Source organism: Loxodonta africana, chromosome 27 (genome assembly GCF_030014295.1).
Source record: "Loxodonta africana isolate mLoxAfr1 chromosome 27, mLoxAfr1.hap2, whole genome shotgun sequence".
Lineage (NCBI taxonomy): Eukaryota > Metazoa > Chordata > Mammalia > Proboscidea > Elephantidae > Loxodonta > Loxodonta africana.
In genome coordinates, this window is record NC_087368.1 from 9,714,357 (window position 1) to 9,739,769 (window position 25,413).

The following is a 25,413-nucleotide window of genomic DNA, read 5'->3' on the forward strand; positions in this document are numbered from 1 at the left end:
ATAAGAGACATTAGTGATTACATGTAGTCTTGAAATTTCTTTCTCACAGGCTTCCTGATTACTCCTGGCCTTCTCTACCCTGGTTATAGCTCCCTTAATTTTCTGTTAGGCCCCACCTCTTATCTTGATGCTATTATTAAATTCTTTATTGATGTTCTCCAGCCCCACTTCTATCCCCAGATGAATCGATTATTCCCTCCTCCCCACCCTGTAGTTGTTCTCACCTTAATCAAGATCCTTATATACTCAGCATTCGTCAAGATCTTTGATACATTCATCTTTAGCAATATCCAGCTAAGTTCTACATAAAATTATCTTACCATGATGACTTGACGTAGCAGGTACTAAATAAGTATTAATTACCTTGATTAATAACATATTGTATTATTTCTTCTTGAAGTAACGCATAATTTCAATGGATGTGAATTTTTTTTTCTTTTCTCCCTCCTTTTCTTTCCCTGAAAATTTACAAATTCTGAGCATAACTCATTGACTGTTCTTATACATTCATGAACAAAATAAAAATGTACAGCCAGTGTTTTATTTTTAGTTACAAATTCCTAAACGATAGGGATTACATTTATCAAGTTCATATGTGCATGGATGTTTTTTTAAAGAATGCTGTCATTAACTATTGAATTATGTATGGCATACACACTTGATGGATGTCATCTGCTAAAAATAGACCTAGATGAATTAAATTAACTCTAGTCCCACAGTGATATTATGCATTCTGTAAATTAACTAGGAAGATACTTTTCTGGCCAGGGTTCACCTAGCCACGTCAATTTATCATTTATTTCACTCTGGAAACTTTCTTCTCTTTTCTCTTTTACATGAGATACCCACAAATTGACTACGGAAAGGCCCCATCTTCATGTTTTTAATAGTCCACGAAAGGAATTTACCCATATTTCTGAAATGCGCTCAAATAAGTATCTTGTCAGTTTCCCTATACATAGACCCCTTTAAGGATTGATTGAAAGCACACAGAAAGTTGTCTTTACCAAAGAACAAAATACAGCTTTAAGCATTAATGTTATAAAAACATCCATTGGTTTATGTATGTATCTCTGTTGATTCTCAATTACTATTATATTAGAAGGGATTTTGGGGGGTTCCCCCATTTTACAGTAAATAACATTAAGGCATAGGGCTTCACCATTGCTAGGAAAAGTTTATAATTCCTGGAATCTATCCATTTGCTTCATTAGCATGATCTGGGTCATTTACTTAAAATGACTAGTGTTGGTTTTGCAGCTTCTCTACTATATTTGTATGTGTGTCTTAAACATCAAAGAATTTCATTTTGGCTGTTAGTGAATAATATGCATTTACCCAGTTTAAAAAGCTATGTTTATGTTTGACCCTCTTTGTTGTTAAAAGTTGTAATTTTCACTGCATTGTGATGATGAATCTAAGATCAAAGAGCAATGTGTAGTGAGGGATCTTTTGTATCAGCTAATCCTCTTAGACTGTAGTCACGTTTAATTTGGCGCCTAATGACTTGACACGTACCCTTTTGAATTTTGTTTCTAAAAACATAATAGTAGAAGGTGTTTCTTTTTAATATGGAGATGGGGAAGGAAAAAAAGCTGAAACTATCCACTTTAATTGAAAATTTGTGTATAAAACAACTAAATTTACTTTATATTCAAAGTAGTATGAAGTTTTTTTTTTTTTTAATGGCATCATGAGCAGTCAATGTAGCACATATTGGGTATTTATTTTTATTTATATATTTATGTATAGGAGTCCTGGTGACACAGTGGTTAAAGCACTCCACTGTTAACCGAAAGGTTGGCAGTTTGACCCCACCAGCCTCTCTGTGGGAGAAGGATTTGGCAATCTGCTCCCTTAATGATTTACAGCCTCAGAAACCCTGTGGGACAGTTCTGGCCTTTCCTACAGGGTGGCTACAAGTTAAAATCGACTCCACGGCAGTGGGTTTGGTTATTTTGTATATAGCACTGCTGTCTGCCCTACCAAGAAGTAGAACATACAGTCTTTGCCTTTAAGAATGCATAACGTATTTGGAAAGCTAATTCATAAAAGTAAAGAGTTACTTAAATAATGATTCAGGTTTAAGAAATATCACAAAGCATTATCTAATTGTTAGATGGGATTTACAGCTATTTGGCACTTTTGGTATACAGGGCTTCTAGGGAAGAAAGTGACTGAGTTGGTCGAGGAAGTTAGGCTCTGACATGGGCCTTGAAGGATTAGTGGCAGTGATTAGGAAGAGAGACATCCAGTCATAATATTCTATACATGGAAGGAGTCTCATGAATAAAGGCACAGAGCTGGTAAGGGTCCTGGGGGGAGGAGGATACTGAAAATCTAATCTGGTAAAAAGTAAGTTAGAAAAGAGAACAGTGGTTCTCCCACTTCCCAGATACACGGCCCCCTTCCTGGACTCCTGATGGTTGGGTCAGGTCTTGAGATTAGTTCTGGTCAGTGAATTGAAAGCAACGTCACTTCTGAGCCAGAGGACTTAATTGCTGATAAGAGAGTGTACAGCCTGTTTCCCATTCCAGCATGGCAACCAGCTATATTCAAAATGGTGTCAGTTGCTTGAACCTGGGTCCATGACTGACTGAGCAGAGCCCTCTTGCCAGCCTATCATAGTGTGAATGAGAAATGAAATGTTAGTTGTTTAAGCCACTGAAATGTGGGAGTTGATTGTTAGCCACAGCACAGTGTAACCTAGCCTATCCTGACTGATACAATGGGTAAATAGCAAAGTTTGATCTGGTAAAAATTAGTAAGGGAAAAGCAGTTTTCAGCTGCATGTTTTTAAGATCTAACATTTTCAAGAAAGTAACTGCCAGATTTTCAAGTAGAAAACTGCAAACAAAAAGTCTATCATCAGCATCAAGAGAGAGAAACAAAAACTAACGTCAACGTTAGACTTAAACAGCTAACTTCAGAACTTGAGAATATAATTAAAACAACCTTGAAAAGGAGGAGAAGATCTAGGCAAAAGGAGAATTATAGATTGTGGGGTTATCATAAACTAATCACATTTTTTTCCAATTATTAGTTACTTGTGCAAACATTGATCAGAAATTATCCAGAATTTCTTTTCTTTCTCTTCCATCCTCTCTCAGATGATAATGTGGTTTATTGGTGACTTGCCATGTATTATATAGGTGATTTGCATTGTTACTTTTCTTTTAAGATTACAGAACAATATGTAATATTTTTCATATCTTCATCTCTTTTTTTCTACATAAATACGTTTTCAGGTCACATTGAAGTAGTGAAATTACTTGTGGCGCATGGAGCTGAAGTGACATGCAAGGATAAGAAGTCTTACACACCTCTTCATGCGGCAGCCTCTAGTGGAATGATCAGTGTAGTCAAGTACCTTCTAGATCTTGGAGTCGATGTAGGTATATAAATTGAGCCGTTTAAAATTATAGACCATTTTCTATATTTTTGTTAGTACATTATTGGTAGAAGTTATTTTATGTTTTTGTCTTTTATGTAATTAGTCAAGGTATGTTACAAGGTGAAATTTGTTTTAACAGTGAATGATAGAAGTTTTTCTCCATTATATTTCAGTCCCTGTACCTCCATTTCAGCTACGGGAGCCAGCAGATCAGACACAATTGGATGATTTTTCCTACATGGCTAGATTGTTGTTGGTCTTATTTGCCTAATTAGTCTAATATTTTCTTTAAATAACTAGCAGTTCACATTACAGGATATTGACAAGAGCTAGGCAGGAAATAAGAGGCTTCTTGTATAAATAAAGTATTCCTCACTATAAAATCTGCCTGGTTAGGAAGGATAGTGCTTTATCTGAATATATTTGATTCCTGAGTTGAAACAGCTAAGAATACTATCTCGCAGGTCGTCCTTTAAGCACACATACTTTACTCCTACTCTTAGTATATTTGTTCTCATTTTAGTTACAGTTCTGACAAACTCAGTTGGTTCTTCAAAACAGGTTAAAAGCAGCAAATCAGGAGGAGAGAGTGAGGTTCTGCTAGAGGGAGGCAGCTGAAATCAGCTGTCAAAAAAGAAAAGAAAAAAATTAAATAAAGGCAGGCGATAGCCTAGTTAAACAAAGAATAAATGACAGAACTTTAGAGCTGAATAGACTCTTAATTAAAGGACAGTGTGAAGCACTTTGCCTAAAGCAAGCAAGTAGTTATTTAAAGTGTGGAGATGAGAACGAGTTGCAAATATCCAAATACACTGTTATGTGGGATGATGCAGAGTGCATGGATAAAAGTTTCATCTCCACAGTTTCTGTTAGCTCTGTTTCAACAAAGTAACATAATGCTTTAAAGGACCCCTGATCTATAAGTGAAAATAAGGCAACTTTGTCTCTAGTGACTGTTTCAAGTAATTCTGGTGCAGTTTTTAACACTTATCAAAATCAGCACAACTGGACTAAATCAAAAGCAAAGAAGTTTCCTGAATAAACCAAATGCTTTGAAGACCAGAGTAGTATGTGGGGGTTGGGGGGAGGGGGGGTCTGGGGACCATGGTTTTAGGGGACTTTTAATTCAATTGGCATAATACAATCTATTAAGAAAGCACTCTGCATCCTACTTTGGCAAGTGGCATCTGGGGTCTTAAATGCTAGCAAGCAACCATCTAAGATGCATCAGTTAGTCTCAACCCACCTGGACCAAAGGAGAATGCAGAACACCAAAGACATAAGGTAATTATGAGCCTAAGAGACAGAACCTAAACACCAAACCCACTGCCGTCAAGTTGATTCCAACTCATAGCGACCCCATAGGACAGAGTAGAACTGCCCCACAGAGTTTCCAAGGAGCTCCGGGCGGATTTGAACTGCCGACCTCTAGGTTAGCAGCCGTAGTAGTTAACCACCATGCCACCAGGGTTTCCAGGAGACAGAAAGGGCCACATAAATCAGAGAATACATCAGCCTGTGTCCAGAAGAACTAGATGGTGCCTGGCTGTAACTGATGACTGCCCTGACAGAGAACACAACAGAGAATCCCTGGAGGAGCAGGAGAGCAGTGAGATGCGCACCTCAAATTCTCATAAAAGACCAGACTTAATAGTCTGAGACTAGAAGGACTCCAGAGGTCATGGTCCCCAGACCTTCCGTTAGTCCAAGACTGGAACCATTCCCAAAACCAACTCTTCAGACAGGGATTGGACTGGACTATACGATAGAAAATGATCCTGATGAGGAGTGAGCTTCTTGGCTCAAGTAGACACGTGAGACTATGTGGGCAGCTCCTGTCTGGAGAGGAGATAAGAAAGCAGAGGGGGACAGAATCTGGCTGAATGGACACGGGGAGTACAGGGTGGAGAGAAAGAGTGTGCTGTCTCATTAAGGGAAAAGCAACTAGGAGTACATAATAAGGTGTATATAAATTTTTGCATGAGAAACTGACTTGATTTGTAAACTTTCACTTAAAGCACAATAAAAATTTAAAAATGTACTTTATTGACAGCAGTATAAAATTTGTAAACTCTTAAGGGCCGAATGTTCTTCTAAATAAGTAATCAGAATTAGAGCCATTTAATGACATATAGCCTCCAACTGTATAGCGTATTAGTTGCCTTTCAAAGGGTGGCTCAAGAAGACAAAGTAAAATATTATATGACATGTGCAAAGACCTGGAGTTAGAAAAACCTAACGGGGAGAACACGCACGGCATTTCTCAAGTTGAAAGAACTGAAAAAAAAAAAAAAAAATTCAAGCCTCAAGTTGCAATATTTTTTTATGCAAGATCTTGAATGGCACAGGAAGCATCAAAAGAAGATGGAAGGAATACACAGGGTCACTGTACCAAAAAGAGTTGGTCAATGTTCAGCCATTTCAGGAGGTTTCACATGATCAGGAACTGATGGTATTGAAGAAAGAAGTCCACACTACACTGAAGGCTTTGCTGAAAGGCAAGGCTCCAGGAATTGACGGAATACCAGTTGGGATGTTGGAACAAACCAGCTGCAATGCTGGGAAGCACTCAGTTATCTATGCCAAGAAATTTGGAAGACAGCTCCCTGGCCAACCAACTGAAAGAGATCCATATTTGTGCCCATTCCAAAAAAAAAGTGACTCAACAGAATGTGGAAATTATCAAACAATATCATTAATATCATGCAAGTAAAATTTTGCTGAAAATAATTTAAAATGGTTGCAACAGTACATAGTGAACTGCTAGATACTCAAAGTGGATTCAGAAGAAGACATGGAACGAGGGATATCATTGCTGGTGTCAGATGGATCTTGGTTGAAAGCAGAGAATACCAGAAGTATGTTTACCTGTACTGTATTGACTATGCAAAAGCATTAGACTGTGTGGATCCTAACAAATTATGGATAACATTGCAAAGAATGGGAATTCCAGAACACTTAATTGTGCTTATGAAGAACCTGTACTCAGACCAAGAGGCACTCGCTCGAACAGAACAAGGGGATACTTCCAGGTTTAAAATCAGTAAAGGTGTGCATCAGAATTGTATCCTTTCACCATATTTACTCATTCTGTATGCTGAGCAGATAATCTGAGAAGCTGGACTACATGAAGAAGAACGTGGCTTAATTGGGGGAAGGACTAATTAACGATGTGCGGTATGCAGATGACACAACCTTGTTTGCTGAAAATGAAGAGGACTTGAAGTACTTACTGATGAAGATCCAAGACTATGTACAGCCTTCAGTATGAATTGCACCTCAACATAAAAAAACTGAAATCCTCACAACTGGACCAATAAACGAAAAAAAGATTGACATTGTCAAGCATTTCATTTTACTTGGACCCACAACCAATGCCCATGGAAGCAGCGGTCAAAAAGTCAAATGATGTATTGCATTGGGCACATGTGCTGCAAAAGACCTCTTTAAAGTGTTAAAGAGCAAAGATGTCACTCTGAAGACTAAGGTACGCCTGACCCAAGTCAGGGTATTTTCATTCGCCTCATATGCCTACGAAAGCTGCATGATGAATAAGGAAGACCAAAGAAGAATTGATACATTTGAATTATGGTGTTGGCAAAGAATATTAAGTATGCTGTGGACAGCCAGAAGAATGAACAAATCTGTGTTCTAAGAAATACAGCCAGAACGCTTCTTAGAAGTGAGGATTGCGAGACTTCATCTCACATACTTTGGACATATTATCAAGAGGGACCAGTCCCTGGAGAATGACACCATGCTTGGTAGAGAATCAGCAAAAAAAGAAGAAGGTCCCTATCTTAGTCATCTAGTGCTACGATAACAGAAATACCACAAGTGGATGGCTTTAACAAAGAAAAATGTATTTTCTCATGGTCTGGTAGGCTAGAGGTCCAAATTCAAGGTGTCAGCTCCAAGGGAAGGCTTTCTCTATCTGGTCTGGAGGAAGGTCGTTCTCGTCAATCTTCCCCTGGACTAGGAGCTTCTCTGTGCAGGAACCCCGGGTCCAAAGGACTTACTCTGCTCCTGGTGCTTCTTGGTAGTATAAGGTACCCACTCTCTGCTTGCTTCCCTTTTCCTTTTATCTCTTGTAAGATAAAAGGTGGTACAGGCCACACTCCAGGAAAGCATCCTTTACATTGGATCAGGGGTGTGACCTTAGTAAGGGTGTTACAATCCCACCCTCATCCTCTTTAACATAAAATTACAATCACAAAATCGAGAGCAACCACACAGTACTGGGAATCATGGCCTAACCAAGTTGACATATATTTTGGGGGGACACAATTCATTCCATGACAACCACCAGTGAGATGGATTGACGCAGTGGTTGCAACAATGGGCTCAAGCATAACAACAATTGTGAAGATGGCACAGGACCAGGAGTGTTTCATTCTGTTGTACGGAGGATCACTGAGTCAGAACTGACTCCATGGCACCTAACAACAGCAATAATTAGTTTCCTGGGGCTGCTTTAACAGATTACCAGAAAGTCTGAAACAATAGATTGTCAATTTGGTTCCTTCTGGAGGTTCTGAGGGAGAATCTATTGCATGCCTGTCTCCTAGCTTCCGGTGGTTGCTGATAAGTCTTCATTTTCCTTGGCTTATAGACGTATTGCTCCGAGTTCTGCCTCTTGTCTTCACATGGCATTCTCCCTGTGTATATTTGCGTCCAGATTTCCCTCTTCTTGTAAGGACACCATTAATTGGATTAGGGGCCACACTAATGCAGTTCGGCCTCATATTAACTTGATTACGTCTGCAAAGACTTTATTTCCAAATAAGGTCACATTCACAGGTTCGAGGTGGACATGAAATTTTGAAGGACACTACTTAACTCAGTATGTGTGGTCTTTCTAATTTTCATTTTAATTTTGCCATACTTTTTTTCTTTCTCTTCTGCCCTGAGCCACCAAGAGTCTGTCAAGCATTTGGTACGACCTAACTTCTTTTTTTTAAAATGGACTTCTTAGAAAGTAAGGATTACAGATAATGGAAAGATCAAAAGAATATGGTGTAATATAAACAGAAATGTAACCTAGGTACTTTAAATAAAGTTGAGTGTTACTTTTCTACTTCCTCTAATTTCTTTTACCAGGGATCTCAGAAAAGAAAATATTAAGTTGTGATAAATTGGGGCCAGCTACAAAGTTATAAGGCACACTCTCCACACTTCTGACACCAATTGCAAGTTTGGGTAGTTTCCAAAATCACCCTCAGTTTTGATAATTTGCTAGAAAGGCTCACAGAACTGACCGAAAGTTGTCATACTCAAGGGTACAGTTTTTACAGGGACAGGATACAGATTAAGATCACTGAGATGCGTAGGGTAGGGTCCCCAAGGGCTCTAAATGCAAAGCTTCCTTTGCGCTGTTCCAGTGGAGTGAAGACACATTACTCCTCACGGCGATGTGTGACAGTACACATGAAGTGTTGCCGGGGAGGCCCACTTGAGCTTCATTGTTCTGAGTTGTTATTGGGACTTTATTATGTAGGCATGATTTATCGACTGATTGCCCACACCATCAATCTTCTGGTCCACTGATACTGAGTGACCCAAAATCCCCACCCTAAATTACATGGTGGTTCTTTCTGGTGTGACCAGCTCCCACCCTAAACAAGAACACTCCTAATTAGATATGACATAGATCACCCAGAAGCTGAGGGCAAAGGCCATACCTTTTTTTAGGCTAGGCCAATTTGTTTATTACACAAAAGTCATCTAAACTTCAAAGTGTTGCCTCATATTGTTCATTGGAATTAGAAAGAAAAAAACTTGAGTTGCTTGAATTATTTCTCATTCTTGAGCACATTCTTTGGACCTTTGGCAAAATGTCAACGTGTAAGGCTGGAAAATATCTAGAACCCAAGCCTGTAGCAAAAATGAATTAAGTAAGTAGAAGACACTACCACTTGTTTCTTAAAATACTGAGTCTACTTCATTACTGACTTCAGTCTTTCATTACTACAGGGTGAAAAGTTTGAAAATATGCATGCTGTTGAATATATTTAGAATTTTCAGTGTATTTTTGTTTTGGCTTTTAAAAGTACATTATTTTGGTTTCATTTTCCTGAAACATCTCTTGGAATCATTCAGTTTTGCCCTGAGGTTGTCTTTGTTTATGTGAATTATGTTTTCTGCGTGTACAAAATCTATATGACACCAATTACAAGGTTGCTAAAATAATTTACAGCAGTGACAATTAGTAAGACTACCCTAACATTTACATTTTTTCTCCCAATAGATGAATGAACCAAATGCTTATGGAAATACACCTCTTCATGTAGCCTGCTATAATGGACAGGATGTTGTAGTGAATGAGCTGATAGACTGTGGTGCTAATGTAAATCAAAAGAATGAAAAAGGATTTACTCCTTTGCACTTTGCTGCTGCATCAACGCATGGAGCGTTGTGTTTGGAGCTTCTGGTTAGCAATGGAGCTGATGTCAATATGAAGGTATGAAACAAAATCAGAATCCATACTTTACGGATTTAGGAGTTCTATGTTTAAAACAATGTCAGTAATGAATACCATTCAGCAATAAAGGAATAAAATACTGATAGCCTTAAGAAAACAGATGAATCTTAAAAATATTTTGCTGAATGAAAGCCTTACACAAAAGTATTTACCGATTCCACTTACAGAAGGTTCTATATCAGACAAAAGTTCATTGATACAAGGTTCAAGAATCTCTAGTTGAAAAAACGGAGAATGATGGTTAACCTCTGTGAGGAGAGGGTAGCAGAGGAGTTGACTGGGAAAGAGACATGAGGGAACTTACAGTGGTGATGGCGGTAGTCTGCATTTTGAGAAGGCTTTGAGTTATACAGATAAGCATTTGTCAAAAGTCATAAAGTGGTGTATATAAGATTTGTACACTTAATTGTATATAAATTTTCCCTCAGAAGGAAGAAAACTAATGTTGAACTCTAGTTAATGATATGCATGCTGAAGTGTTTAGAAGTGGCATACTTAAAGTCTACAACTAATTTTAAAATGCATCAGATAAGAAGAAGAATTAAATAAATGGTGGATGGAGAGATTGATACGTGGCAAAGCACATATATAGTAAAAGCTCAGCGGTAGACTCTAGATGATATGTATATGGATGCTCACTTTACAAGTTTTTCAACTGTTCTGTTTTGAAATCTTTCACGATTTTGGAAACACAAAATATCTGTTGCACATAAAGAATAGTTGCATTTGTTTATTTGGTCACAGTCACTTTCAGGAGGGAACATTTGGGTTTCAGAAATACGAGAAAATTCTGGAACCAAAATAAATGTACTTTCACTGTACAATTCTTTGAGAAAGCACAATGCAACCAAAGTTTCGAGCATCACTTCTTTATAATATATAATCATCATTCCAGCTTTTCCAAGGTGCTTTCACCGATCATTTCTGATATTGATTCATCAGTTCATCCATTGGGCGGGCACTTGCCAAACCGCGTCTTGTGGTATGAAGAAAACCATAAACAAAATTAAACCGTTTAGGACTAGGAAAAAAAAAAATTAAGCTTAAAATGTGGTCTTCAGAGGGCTTTAATTACATGTCGTTTTGCAGGTGTGATATGCCAGTGTCTTTCAGGCTGATAGAGAAAGAAATTCACTTTCTTACCCAACTTCTAAAAAGCCTTCAGTGATGCCACTGTCCTATCCCAACAGCTGTAGCAGCAGCAAGTCCATCTGTAATTAGGTCTAAATTGCCCCCTTTCCCAGCTAAGTGACAAAATTTATACAAATCAGACGGAAAGAAGGACATATGAGCTAATATAAACAACCCCTGTTATGCTTAGGGTTAAAATGTCTTAAGAATATACATTTACAGTTTTCAGTTCTCGGTCAGATCCCTACCAAAGTTTTGTTTTTTAAATAGTTTAAGTAATTACTTAAAAATTTATTGATAATGATTTTGAACTGCTTATTTTAATTTGAAGGGTTTCTGCTATTTGGATAATCAGGACCCAAAAAATAATTAAACTCGGGGGGCGGAGGGGGAAGGGTTCTTTGGTGCCTTTTTTGTCAGAGGCACAGCAGTATTTTTAATGAAGATTAGGCTATTTCAAAAATAGAAATTTTGAAATTATCTTAACATTCCTTAAAAGCAAAGACCACAACATATTTTTTCAATTTCTATGAGACTTGTTTATGATCATGAAGTGGCTGCAGTTAAAATCTTTGTGTGTTAAAATATTAAGTATCATGGAAATAGGAAGCTTACCTATATCATAACTATTATACAACTTTCCACTTATATAATGGTGTCTTTAAAAGGTAAAGATTGAGCTCCCCATTTGTTTTATACAATGCCATTTAGGCACAAATATTTAATTTGGTGAGAATGAATTGCTTGGTTTGTATATTGGTATCTACATAGTTGACTCCAGTAACTGATTTTTTTTCTATATTTTCTTTTGAAATTTAGAATTGAGCATCAGTCCTATTAGAGACTAAATTGTTATAATACTCACACTGATGATTCAATTTGGAGTTTAAAAGAAATCAGTGACAGGTTTTATATATGACAAAGGAATTTTTTACCAAGGAAGTTAAGATGTGAGTAAGTAGATTTGAAGGCAACAGCCTGTGATGTTGGCTGAAAACAGAATTTTAACCTTGACTAAAGTCGTATGACATCCCATTTATATAAAGTGGTTCAATTATATTTTTGCCGAATTCTGTTGGAACACATTGCCCATGTTATTGATGCCTTCTAAGATCCTTCCAACTCTGAAATTACATAAAAATTGTTGATAGCTGTGAGTTTTCAACCAGCAAGAGAATATGTATTCATTCTGGACACCTTTATTTCCTATAATTGTCAAATCGGTGTTCATCAAATTATTGATTGACTAAGGGACTAAGGTCTTGACACTTACCCTATAATATTAAAAAAAAAAAAAATTTGCTACCCCTCATGCCTCTGTATCATAGTATCTCCCCTTTGTCCCTGCTTCATCTTCACCTCCTACCCCATTCTCCATTTTGTTGTGACTAGAGATTGGAGTGTGAGTTTAAGGTTGTAATAATTTGGTTTCTAAGTTTCCGAAGTGATTGTCCTACAAAGTGATAGAATGAATGGGGTTTAAAAGGCGGTATGAGTCTGGCTTTTATAACCTGACCTACCATGAGCCCTTCTGCATCACATCACTCACACCCTTTCCCATCCGCATCCCACATCCTAGAAACCCTGGTGGCGTAGTCCTTAAGAATTCAGCTGCCAATTAAAAGGTCAGCAGTTTGAATCCACCAGGCACTCCTTGGAAACCCTATGGAGCAGTTCTCCTGTGTACTATAGGGTCACTATGAGTCGGAATCAACAGCAGTGGGTTTGATTTTGGCTTTTATCCTTTCCTGTTCTTCTTTAGGAATAAATCTTGGTCAGTACTGCGTGTGGCTTTTTTTGTTTTTGTTTTGGCTGCCTGTGAAACCAGCTCTTAGGAATTTGGTGGTGCAATGGTTAAGAGCTCAGCTGCTAACCAAAAGGTCGGTAGTTTAAATCTACCATCTGCTTCTTGGAAACCCTACTGGGTAGTTGCACTCTGTCTGTAGGGTCTCTATGAGTCGGAATCAACTCGATGGCAACGGGTTTGGTTTGGTTTTGGGTTTCTGTTTTTTATTTAAGACTCCTAGTTTGAGTCTAAAATGATTTAAGGTAACCTAAAAAATCTCCCCATTGTTTCCCCAATTTAGAAAGAAAGAAATGTGCTCCTCCCCAATGTTGACTTAAGGGGAACTTTTCAGGTGGGAATCGGAATCTTTTTTTCCTTTGTGCATTAGGAATACATTTTATGACCATAGAATGTAAGAATGGTGACCCACCCAGTGGCACTTACAGATTTATAGTAAAGTACTTGGCAGATTACTTAACTCCAGGGCCTAAATTTCCTCATCTGTAAAATAGGGTTAATGACACCTATCTCATAGGGTTATTGTGAGGATTAAATGATGAATAAATATGAAGTGCTTTAAAACCGTGCTTAGAACTTTTTTTTTTTTTTTAGAACATAGTGCTTGCTATGTAGGTTATCTGTTTATGTCTTTTAAATTTAATTACCTTATGAACTCAAAGTTTTATTACAGGTTATTTATTCATTTACGTTTGAGAATGTAGGCGAAAGATTAACATTAAAAATCAAGATATACCATAAAGCGGACATTTAAGAAAAGACACTAGAAGCCAGAATCCCTTTACTAAAATCCTTTTGTGCTTTTTAATTTTCTTTTGTTTTTTTCTGGCTAAAAGAATAACAACTGGCAAATAAATTAAAAAAGAACAGCAGATAGAAATAATAGTTCATACTGTAACAGGCACTGGTGTGTTAAATGGCTGTTTTACAAAGTTTGTTGTATTTACTCTGCACAGCAGACTTACAGAGCATAGGTGATAAAAAAAAGCATCCCCATTTTCAACAGAGGAAGTGAAGGCTCAAAGAGGTTAGGCAACTTGTCCAAAATCTTACTTGTGGTATGTGGCAGAGCCAGGGTTCATGCTCAGGTTATTCTGATTCCAGATTCTATGTGTGTCTTTTGTTTTTTCCGTCCTGTGCACACACTGCCTCCAAATGATTGAAGATTCTCTAAGATTACTTGCCAACTGGATCCCTTGCTTGCTTGAAAAAATTTATATAAAATTATGGAATTGAATACCGAGATGATGTATTACCTTTATGATGATGTTCTAATGTTCCATTATTAAAATGTCTGAGAATTTCTTAAAGATATCTTATGTGTCATTTTTCAATTTTGAGTATATATGCAGAAAGTACGCTGAATACAGCTGAGGGATTAGGAGTTGCAGAACAGTCCCTTCCCTTTGTGTGGTCATGTATACTGGTTTTGATTAACCAAAAGATTTTAGGGAAGAAAAACACATCACCTAATTCAGGGATCGTTTTGGAGCTCCTTTAGAATTTCAGAATTTCAACATGACATATACACTTGCACAGCCAGTCTATCTGATTTATTATTTTAAGTAGTTTGAGAAAAGAGCCCAAAATTTTTATTATAGATAATTATAAACAAATTATATAATTTTTTATAATTTTGATGGCTGAAGTTAGTTCTGACATACGCTTTTTCCTAATTGAGGAGGGATTCAGGATTTCTTTAGAATAAAAGCATTATAGCAATGAGAAATTTTGAGTCCAGAACTTGGGAAGCATATCCTGGCTACCGCTCTCTATTATGTGTCTTAGCCAAATCATTTAAAATCCTTGTGCTTTAGTTTCCCCACCTATGAAATAAGAATGATATTAACAGCTTTTTACAAACTGTAGGCATCGAGGTTTTTTGTTTTGTATATTTGTAGTTTATGAGGCACATGCTTAAACATGTTAGTTCATAACTTTAAGTAACAGTTTTACTTCCTGGAGTCCCTGGGTAGTGCAAAGAGTTAATGCACTTAGCTGGTAACCAAAAGAGAGATGTTCAAGTCCACCCAGGGGCACTTGGAAAAAAGACCTGGTGATCTGCTCCTGAAAACCCCATTGAGCAGAGTCCTACTCTGATCGGACACGCACCGGGCAGCCACAAGTCAGAGTCAGCTTGACAGCGACTGCTTTATGTGTTTTCTTTCCAGTGGCTTCAGTTGAACTTAATGCTTGAGCAATATTCATATAAACTAAAATACAAGAGGATATTCAAAATAAAACTAAGAATTACATATTATGGGCACAATAGGGTTATCTTAAATTTATTTTGTTCAATTATTTCAGAGCAAAGATGGGAAAACCCCACTGCACATGACTGCCCTCCACGGTAGATTCTCCAGATCACAAACCATTATCCAGAGTGGTAAAAAGTATTTCTGTTTTTTTTATTTTCTTAAATGTAGTAAAAATATCCACAGAATGAATGGCATTGAAGAATTGTCATAGCAGCCTATATATTTTTAATATTTGACTTCATATCTCATGAAGTCAAGTAATAAAGAATATAGAATGCTATGTATGTGTCTTTCATACTTTTTTTTTCATTTATTTTTGCTTTGTTTCCCCTGAACTACATTATTATTTTTCTAGCAGTTAGTGATTACTCTCTTAAACGTTGCTAAGCATAAAATTGCCTTCTTGCTGTAATTTGTTGTATATATATGAACAGACATCTGTTGTATTTATCGTTTTTCCTCTATTGAACATGTTGAACTATGTCAGGATTTTATTTTCTGAACTTGTGTTCTTGTGCATTTGAATTAGTACTAGACAAAGTAACCTTTTAAATAAAAAGAACTTTTAAATGCATTGCTTTAAATCATTGTTTCCCAAGCCATGTATGTTCTAAGGAGGTGTTTGTTAGTAGTCCTCAAAATAATAGGTGTTAATGGTTTTACAAGGGAAAAGTAGGAGTAGGTTCATGATCAAGTCATTTGTGAAGCATGCATGCAGCCTTCTTGATGATGCACAGAGTATATGCATTAAAGGTCTGAGAAGTCTTACTCTAAAGAAATATGTTAATTTTGTTGTAATACATTGATTTCCAAACTTACTGGACCTCAGAACCTTTTGTCAGTTGAAAACCTATTAAAATCTTATGCTCAGTTCTCAAAACTACTTTTAAACTGACATCTCTAACCCTAGTGCCTGGCCTAATAAATATTCTGTGACTAAAATCTAGCTGGAATTGTTATATCCATTAGTTTGTGCTCGAGCAGCATTTTATATTCTTTTTCATGTGATAGGTTTGACTGACCTTTATATAGTCCAGAGTCTAACAATGCATTCTTTATGGCAGGAGCTGTAATCGACTGTGAGGATAAGAATGGCAACACCCCTTTGCACATAGCAGCTCGGTATGGCCACGAGCTGCTGATCAACACTCTTATTACAAGTGGTGCTGACACGGCAAAGTAAGTAGCACTCACCAAGGCGTTGCGAGCTGTGACAGGGACGCACAGACGAAAGTGGATTTCAGTTCTCCACATCTTCGCGGTGGAAATAGGGGCTTTGTCCTCGATATCGTACTAATTGTTTGAGCTTTTTCTTTATCTTTTTGTGTTGACAATGTGATGAGATAGACTGTTTAAGTACAATTTTAGTTGGTAAGCCAGCATAAAGTATTTTTGTTTCGCTTTTTTACCCCAGTTCTTTCTAGATTACGAATAATACACAATTTTGATCAAAGCTTGTAATTTTTGTGGTCTCTCTCTCTTTTTTTTTAATTTTGTTGTTGTTGAGAATACACACAGCAAAACATGCACCAATTCATCATTTTCTGCATATACAATTCAGTGACATTGATTACGTTCTTCTAGTTGTGCAACCATTCTCACCCTCCTTTACTGAGTTGTTCCTCCCCCGTTGACATAAACTCACTACCCCCTAAGGCTCTTAAGTAATCTTTCAAGTTGATCCCATATGGATAGTTCTTAAAAGAGTATGATGCTCCAGGCAGATGCTTTTACTGGTTAAGCTAGATTTTTTGGTTTTAAGAAGACGTCAGGGGATGTTTTTGGTTTAAGGTTTAAAGATTATCATCTCAGAGTAATAGTTTCAGGGGTTCATCCAGCCTTCATGGCTCTGGAAAGTCTGGAGTCCATGAAAATTTTAAATTCTGTATTTTCCCCATTTTGATCAGGAAGTCTCTATTTTTAATCTAGAAGTAAATAAAGACCTGAAAAAATATGGTGCATACCAAATGCTTTTCTTTTTTATCCAAACAGTATTTGAAGATAGTGATGTTCACACTGTCTTCTGCAGAACTCAGAGACGCTTTGGTAGCTGCTGCTGGGAGACCCCTATCCCCTGCTTTGGTTAGAACAGTTCACTTTTAGCTGTTCTATATCTTAAAGTTTCCGTGTAAAATTTTACTGAAAGATGGGTTCTCTTGCACTCTCTGCAAAAGTAAACACCCTTACCAAAAATACCACTAAAATCTTCTTAAAACCAAAGTTTAGCTTAACTACTAAAAAATGTCTGCCTTGAGTATTGTGCTCTTTTGAGATCTATCTATGTGGGATCAAATTGACAATAGCAACTCAAAAGATTAGACAGAGGGCAGTGAGTTTATGTTAATGGAGAAGAAACAGTTTGGAAAACGAGAGTGAGAATGGTTACACACCTCCAAGAATGTAATCAGTGTCGCTGAGTCATACATGTAAAATTGTTGAATTGGTGTGTACTCTTCTGTGTATATTAACAACAAAAATAAATTACTTTAAAAAAAAAACCCACTTAAATTGATGTTCATCATCCCTGTGTATGTTTTTAATACTTTTATTACATTTATTTATATATTTATTGACAAGTTTTAGACCTTCTGTAAATGGAATGCTACTACATATATCTTCTTTTTTTTTTTTTTTTTTGCAACTTCTTTTTTTAAAACAAACTGTTAATTCAGTCATGTGGATACAATATTTTTTTTCCTATTACAAGAAATACTGCAGTGAACATTGTTGTGTGTGTTTCTCTGTGGGAAGGATTCCCAGTGGTGGGCAGGAGGTGGTGGTGGTGGTGGTGTGAATTTTGCTCCCCAGGCAAATGTTTGGACATACTTTTGGTTGTCAAAATTGGGAGAAGTTGTTACCGGCACCTAATGGATAGAGCTCAGGGACGCCGCTGAACATCCTACAGTGCATGGGACAGCTTTCGCCACCCCGTCCGTCTCCAGACAACAAAGTCCAAAATGCAATAGTGCTGAGTCTGAAAGACCCTACTCTAGGAGAATTGCTGGTTAATTAAGTTACGCCTACCTGAAACCTTACTAGATGCTGCCAGATTCTTCGCTAAAGTGCTGGAGATTTTGACTGATCTAGTTGATTCTCACTTACGTAATTTCCATGTAATTTACTTAAATGATTGCATTTTCTTGTGCTGTAATGAGAGTACTGTCTTGCTTTCCTTAGGCGGGGCATACATGGAATGTTCCCCCTCCATTTGGCAGCCTTAAGTGGCTTTTCAGATTGCTGCAGAAAGCTGCTTTCTTCAGGTAAGCAGAACCTTATTAGCAAACTGATTCTCCTTTCTTTGTCTCCCCAGCCCCCCAAATTTTAAGACTATCTCTTTTATTCTGCTTTTCCTAAATGTACAGATAGGTGTGTTCAAAAGAGGATCATTCATTAGCCCTTCTTAGAAGATGTTAGTTGGGTCCTTTAATTTCAGGACTCGATTTTCTCTTCAGCTCTGGGAAATTTTTTGTTTTCCAGTGATTTCCTCTCCTGTGTTAGTCAGGGAGTGGGGTGTGGAGTATTTCTAGAGCAGCTCCTGTACATTGGATGGTGATCTTCCTGGCTTGGCCCTTTATATCTAGAAGCAAAATATCTTCATTTGCATGTCTTTTTGGACTTGGCTTCTTTTTTTTAAAGCCAAGGACCATTCTACAGAATCTTCTACTAGGTTTGTGGAATTATTTATACCGTGTCTAATTACTGTTTAAACACCGTAAGCATAGTTGGTTTAAGACAAAACAGGATCAGTGGCATTCTGTAAATATTATTATAAAACTCTGACCTTATTAAATGTATGGAATTACTAAATATGTAATAAGACTTCACTGATTTTAAATGATATTCTATTACTCAATGTTAAGAAACATGAACAGTTTTGTATATTAACACTCATGTTTGTTGAAAGAATTATAGGTAAAATTCAGTGAGATTAACATTATAGAATAAGACACTTCGTCTGGGTTTTTCTTGATTATCTTTTTTAAGTGAGTTAATTTTGTTTTGATTCTTTTTAATTTGTGTGTGTGCGTGTGTCCATGTGTCCATAAGTATTCACATACCCATAGATGCATGAAAGGGAGTGATAAAAATCTCTTCTCAGTGCTTATAACAATCTACACATAACAAAGCACTAATATACAGTTCAAAGTGGATCCATCCACCCACTGCTGTCGAGTCGATTCCGACTCATAGCAACCCTATAGGACGAAGTAGAACTGCCCCATAGAGTTTCCAAGGACCGCCTGGTAGATTTGAACTGCTGACCTCTGGGTTAGCAGCTGCAGCACTTAACCACTACGCCACCAGGGTTTCCTTACAGTGGACAGTTCAGTGTTTTTTAGTAATATTCACAGTGGTGTGTAGCCATCACCACAGTCAATTATAGAACTCCCCACCCCTACACAAACCTCATTAGTAGTCAATTCCTATTACTTTCCGCTCCAGTCCTAAGCAACCACGACTCTGCTTTCTTCTCTATAAATTTGCCTATTCTGGACGTTTCATATAAATGGAATCACCCAAGATGTGGTCTTTTGTGACTGGCTTCCTTCACTAGCATACTGTTTTCAAGGGTCATCCATGTCATATAGCATGTATCAATACTCCTTTTTGTTGCTGAATAATATTCGATTGTTTCCTATGCCTTTTTAAACAAGCACTCTAGCACTTTTTCTAAAAGCTCCAATTTTTGAGTAGTAAATTTTTCATAATGTACATTATTAATTTATTTTCTACCCACTAATTTCACACCTATTCAGAATTCATAGTTTGGGATTGTGGCTGGATGATTCTTGGTGTTTCTTGACATAATACTGTAATGTACATTCATATAAGACATATTCATCCTTGTAGGATTTGATATCGATACCCCAGATGATTTTGGCAGAACCTGTCTACATGCAGCTGCAGCTGGAGGGTATGTTAAAAGTATTTTTATTTCTTTTAGAAAAAGATAGCTGATCATGGCAGTTTTTCTCTTATCCTTGATTCTCCTTACTAGTTCTGGGCTAGCATAAAATAGGAAATAAAATATAACAGGAATGGTTTGGGAGAAGAAAATCCAAGGTGGCAGGAATTGCTCTTTTCATCTTCTATAGATTAAGTCATACCTCGTTAGTGGAAGAGAAAGAATAAGCCTACAAAAGGAAGTGTTGCTTTATATTAGAGATATTAATTTCCTGGATAAATGAAAAAAACTAATGAAGTGATTTCTGAAAATAAATTTTTTAAAAAGATATGTCCTCATATGAAAACACATTCAGAATGTTTTGACTAGTGCAAATATTCTTTAAATAGGTAAATTTTTTTTTTTTTTTAATCACTATAACATGAGGGGAAAATGTTGATGATCTGATTATGTCTTGCCTCTACTCCATACTAATATATAAGAAGAGAGAATCTTGAGTTTGGAAGATTTTGGACTAAGTTTTAAATACTACTACTGGGGAGACTAGGCAGTTAGTATGAATGAACCAAAACTGTTAATCTCTGAAAGCATGCTGCTAGTCTGACACGTCTGATAATTTAAAGCCTGGATCTATGATAAGCTATTTAATTCATGATTGCCTATCTAAAGGATGTTTTGAAAGAACCTTATTCTCAGTGATAATTACTTTTAAAAATCACAATAACTTCAGAAAGTAAGTGTGATTAACCAAGATCACCACCAAGCCAGTCTCATTTGTAGAAATGGGTTGTGAACATATGACTGGCTCCACTTGTTCTTCCAAGCACACTGGAAACCTGTCAGTTAAAAACTACCACAACGTAAATTGCCTACAGAAGGACAGCAGACAACATGAGTGTTCATTTGGCAGTTAGTTTCCATTGCAACTTAGTAAGGTGATGTTCAGGTTTATAAAAATTAAATTACAGAAATACCCACTTGTGTAATGTACTCCTACAATTTTGATGTAGACCATGCAGTATTATCCACATTTACCCTCATTGGGAACATGCTTTTATACTGATTTAAACCTTCCAGTTTCATAATAAAACCAGTGACAATTAAGGTTTCTAATGTATTTTTCCTGAATAGAAATTTGGAGTGCCTAAACCTTCTGCTGAATACTGGTGCAGACTTCAACAAAAAGGACAAATTTGGGAGGTAGGGTATAATGCAGTTCTTCAAAAGAGCCTAATTACTTTTATTTACTTAATGACTTGCTTGACCTTCTCACTGACTTATGAGAATTAACTGAACAAGATTGCATTGTGATCATGATTTACGGAGAGGCCCAGCCGTCTTAGTTATCTAGTGCTGCTACAACAGAAATACCACAAGCAAGTAGCTTTAACAAACAGATTTATTCTCACAGTCTAGGAGGCTAGCAGTCAGAATTCAGGGAAACTCCAGGTGAAGGCTTTCTCTGTCAGTTCTGGGAGAAAGCCCTTGTCATCAATCTTCCTCTGGTCTAGGAGCATCTCACCACAGGGACCCCGGGTCCTAAGGATGTGCTGCTTTCCCAGCTCTTCTTTCTTTTTGATAAGAAATCCCCCTGTGTCTCTGCTCACTTCCCTCTTTTATATCTCAAAAGAGATAGACTGATCTCGTAGATTGAGTCCTGTATCCTTAACATAACTGCCTCTAATCCTGCCTTATTAACATCATAGAGGTAGGACTTACAGCACATAGGAAAATCATATCAGATGACAAAATGGTGGACAGTCACACAATACTGGGAATCATGACCTAGCGAAGTTGACACACATTTTTAGAGGACACAATTCAATCTACACCACCAACTAAAGGTGGTAACTTCTAAATATTCATTCTTACCCTCTTAAGCACCTCTACACCTCTTGATATCACTCCTCCCCTTCCATAATTATGGCCATGGAAATGTAAAACCCCATGGCACCTATTTTCCTTCAAGAAATCAAAACACCTAGGGTTTAGTAGTATAGTTCTCCTTTCCCCAAGTTATTCCTTTGTTAGAAACTCTACTACCCATATCTGGATATTGAGCACTAGAAACAGGGAGGAAATAGGTTATAAGTATATATGTATAATTTTCCTTTCTCCCCTTCTGTTTTTTTTCTCATTGCTTGGCCAGTACTCTCACTGTTCAGTCCCAGGACTCACTGATAGTAGCATTTGTGGTAGCTGTACTTAAAGTCACCATTATCTACTTAGTTACTTAGAATAGGAATTGATCCAGAGTGTATTAGAACTGGAGCCCTGGTGTGCAGTGGTTAAGAGCCTGGCTGCTAACCAAAAGGTCAGCAGTTCAAATCCACCAGCTGCTCCTTGGAAACCCTATGGGGCAGCTCTGCCCCGTTCTGTAGGGTCACTATGAGTTAGAATTCACTTGACGGCTACAGGTTTGATTTTGGTTTGCATTAGAATCACATGGGAAAGGATTGAAAGCAGTTTGAATTGGTTTAAAAGATGGAGGCAGCAATATGAGCAAAATTGTGTGTGTCAGAGTTAGAGAATTGTGAATGTCAGAGTATATGTCAGGGAAGGGTGTGTGTCAGAAGGAAAAGTGTAGATGTGTGTTAGTAGATGTAATTGGGCAGTGCAGGAGGGGAAGCCAATAGTGACAGAAGACCAGAAATGATTATAAGAAAAGAAAAACTACTACTATTTGACCCTATAATTACTTTGAGAAGCAGACTGCTCCCATAAGCCTGCTAATGGGAGGAACTAATGACCTGCAAAATAAAAGTCACGTGCTTGGTTTGGAAATACAGTATTTTTAGAGATGATTTGCTTTTATAATTATGTTTTAATCCAATTATGTTAATTTGTAGCATCTTAAGCATTCTGTACTACAAATCACAGGGAGAGCTTCTAAACATACTCTGAATTTAGAGGCTTGAAAATAATTCAGGGCTGTTTAAGTTTTTTAAAATATCTCTATAGTATTATCCCAGAAGGCGAAATAATACTTTTCTGTCACATCAACATAGTTTACACTCCTAAGATAGGGACTCCTATATTTAGTAACATTCTGTTTCACTGCAGTAACCAGGAAAAAAACAGCTACAAATACTGCCTTTTGAAATTAAAAAAAAAAAAAAAACTCTAGCTCTTCTGAATAGTGAGCAGTCTTTAAAACCATGCCTTAATTGATTAAGAAATCTGATATTACTGTGGAGCTCTATCATGCAGTTAATAGAACTAAGGATGCTTTTTAATGCTTCTATATTTCTCTTACCCTTTATTCCTGTGCTGATGCACAAACAAAGGCTGCTACCTGGGATATAACCTACACGGAACATTTTTATTAGCATGGGAGAAGCTTAGTTAAAATAAACAAGTTTCTAAGCAAAACTTGAGGGTATAATTCACTGAAGGAATGGGGGGTGGGGGGGGCCATGCTACTGTCTGGGGACCATGAAATCATTTAACTGTATTTCCATCTTATTTTCTCTTCTTAGAAGCTCTCTACAACCTTACTTTTTCCTTCTAGTTTTCTGTCCAGCCGTCTAAAAGGCTTAGTCTATGGCAGAAGTCAATCTAAATCTCAGTGTAAAGATCATATTTGTAACTGGGTGGTATAAGAGTAAAATACACTTTTGTTTACTGGCGTATGCCCCTGGCTTTTGTTTTTCTATTACCTTGGGCACAAAAGATCTCCACTGCACTATGCTGCTGCCAACTGCAATTACCAGTGCCTGTTTGCTCTTGTGGGATCAGGAGCAAGTGTGAATGACCTTGATGAAAGAGGCTGCACACCGCTGCACTATGCAGCTACATCAGACACAGATGGCAAGTAAGTGTCTCATGGGTGAATATGAAGGATTGTTATTTCTAGAAGCTGGCATCTTCCATATGAATGGCTGTTTTTAATTGCAAATTTATATATCCTACTTGTATTTTTTGCAGGTTTTATTTCCCTGAGTCTCTAGAATGGGAAATTAATTAGTTTCCTAATTCCTAAATCATAGCTATTACTGTCCCTATTCAACAAACTGCTTCACCAACTGTACTGGTGGAAGAAAGATTAAAGGTCCCTTCTCATTCTCCCTGCCAAAAGCACATTTTACTATGACCTCCATGTTTTTTCATCTGTCTTGTTCTCAGAGGCTGCAGTCTTAAGTATGCCATGGGGGAAGGGAGAAAGGAGAAATATGCAGGCAATATTATCAGAAGTTTGGACAGAGATTGGAACATAAGAATCCCTCAGAGGTAGAGAGTTTAGATTTGCAGGGATCCTGCAAATTGGTATCTGAAAAAAGGAGTAATTGAACTGGTAGAACCTGGCACATATGGGTACAAAATATTACTAAAATATTGTAAATGTTGGCCAGGAATGACTGAGTGAGAACAAAAGAATGAGAGATGTAGTGACATTAAACAGTTGATTTTTCTTTCTAAATTCCCCAGGATTTAATTCCCAGGAATAGGTTGAGTAATAGGATAAATCTGTCATGATTAATTCATGTATCTGCCAAAGCAAGAGTGAAATATTTTCTAAGAAACAAACACACTCATAGCTTCAAATTGCTATTATTCAATAATATATGTGTCTTGATTATCTAGTGCTTCTGTAACCACAAGTGGATGGCTTTAACAAACAAATTTATTTTCTCACAATTTAGGAGGCTATTTAAGTCTGAATTCAGAGCACCTGAATTCAGAGCGCCAGCTCTAGTGGAAAGCTTTCTCTCTTTGTCAGCTCTGGAGGATGGTACTTAACTCTTCAACTTCTGCTCCCTGGTGCCTTGAAGATCTCCATGTGTTTTGACATCTGCCATACCCCATGTCTTCTCTGCTTGCTTACTTGTTTAATCTCTTATATCGCAAAAGAGATTGACTCAAGACACATCCTACAGCAATCCTGTCCCATTAACATAACAAAGACAACCCCTTCCCAAATGGGATTATAGCCACAGGCATAGAGGTTAGGATGTTTTGGGGGGACACAATTTAATCCATAACATTTCACTCTTTGGCTCCCCAAAATTTGAGTCTTTGCCATATACAGAACACATTCATCCCATCACATCATCCCCAAAGTCTTAAATCAACTCGAAATCCAAAAATCTCATCTTCTGAATCATCTAAATCACATATGGGTGAGACTAGGAGTATTCCATCCTCGGGCAAAATTCATCTGTGAACCTGTGAAATCTAGGGTATAAGTTATCTGTTTCCAGAGTACAATGGTGGAACAGGCACAAGATAAACATTTCCATTACAGATGAAAGAAATCGGGGGGAAAGAAGGGAGGGCAGGCACCAAGCAAGTCCAAACCCCAGCGTAACAAATTATATTAGCTCCGAAGTCCTGAAAATAATTCTGTATTCTTTGAGACCATCTGGACAATGGGCCCACCCTTCAGACTCAGGTGTTGCCATTCACTTTGGATTCTGGGTGGAGGTCCCTTGACACTGG

At 37.3% G+C, this 25,413-nt stretch overlaps 1 protein-coding gene across 7 annotated transcripts in view; it reads left to right on the top strand.

Moving 5' to 3' along the window:
- ANKRD28 (ankyrin repeat domain 28) overlaps positions 1 to 25,413 on the top strand; it is a 221,893-nt gene that overhangs the window by 165,158 nt on the left and 31,322 nt on the right. For all 7 annotated transcript variants that reach the window (XM_010600471.3, XM_010600472.3, XM_023540020.2 and 4 more), the window contains 8 exons: positions 3,249 to 3,391; positions 9,642 to 9,854; positions 15,118 to 15,196; positions 16,133 to 16,247; positions 18,246 to 18,328; positions 19,920 to 19,983; positions 21,106 to 21,174; positions 23,648 to 23,788. In XM_010600471.3, the coding sequence (XP_010598773.1) occupies positions 3,249 to 3,391; positions 9,642 to 9,854; positions 15,118 to 15,196; positions 16,133 to 16,247; positions 18,246 to 18,328; positions 19,920 to 19,983; positions 21,106 to 21,174; positions 23,648 to 23,788 (907 nt within the window). The remainder of the gene's footprint in view (positions 1 to 3,248; positions 3,392 to 9,641; positions 9,855 to 15,117; positions 15,197 to 16,132; positions 16,248 to 18,245; positions 18,329 to 19,919; positions 19,984 to 21,105; positions 21,175 to 23,647; positions 23,789 to 25,413) is intronic.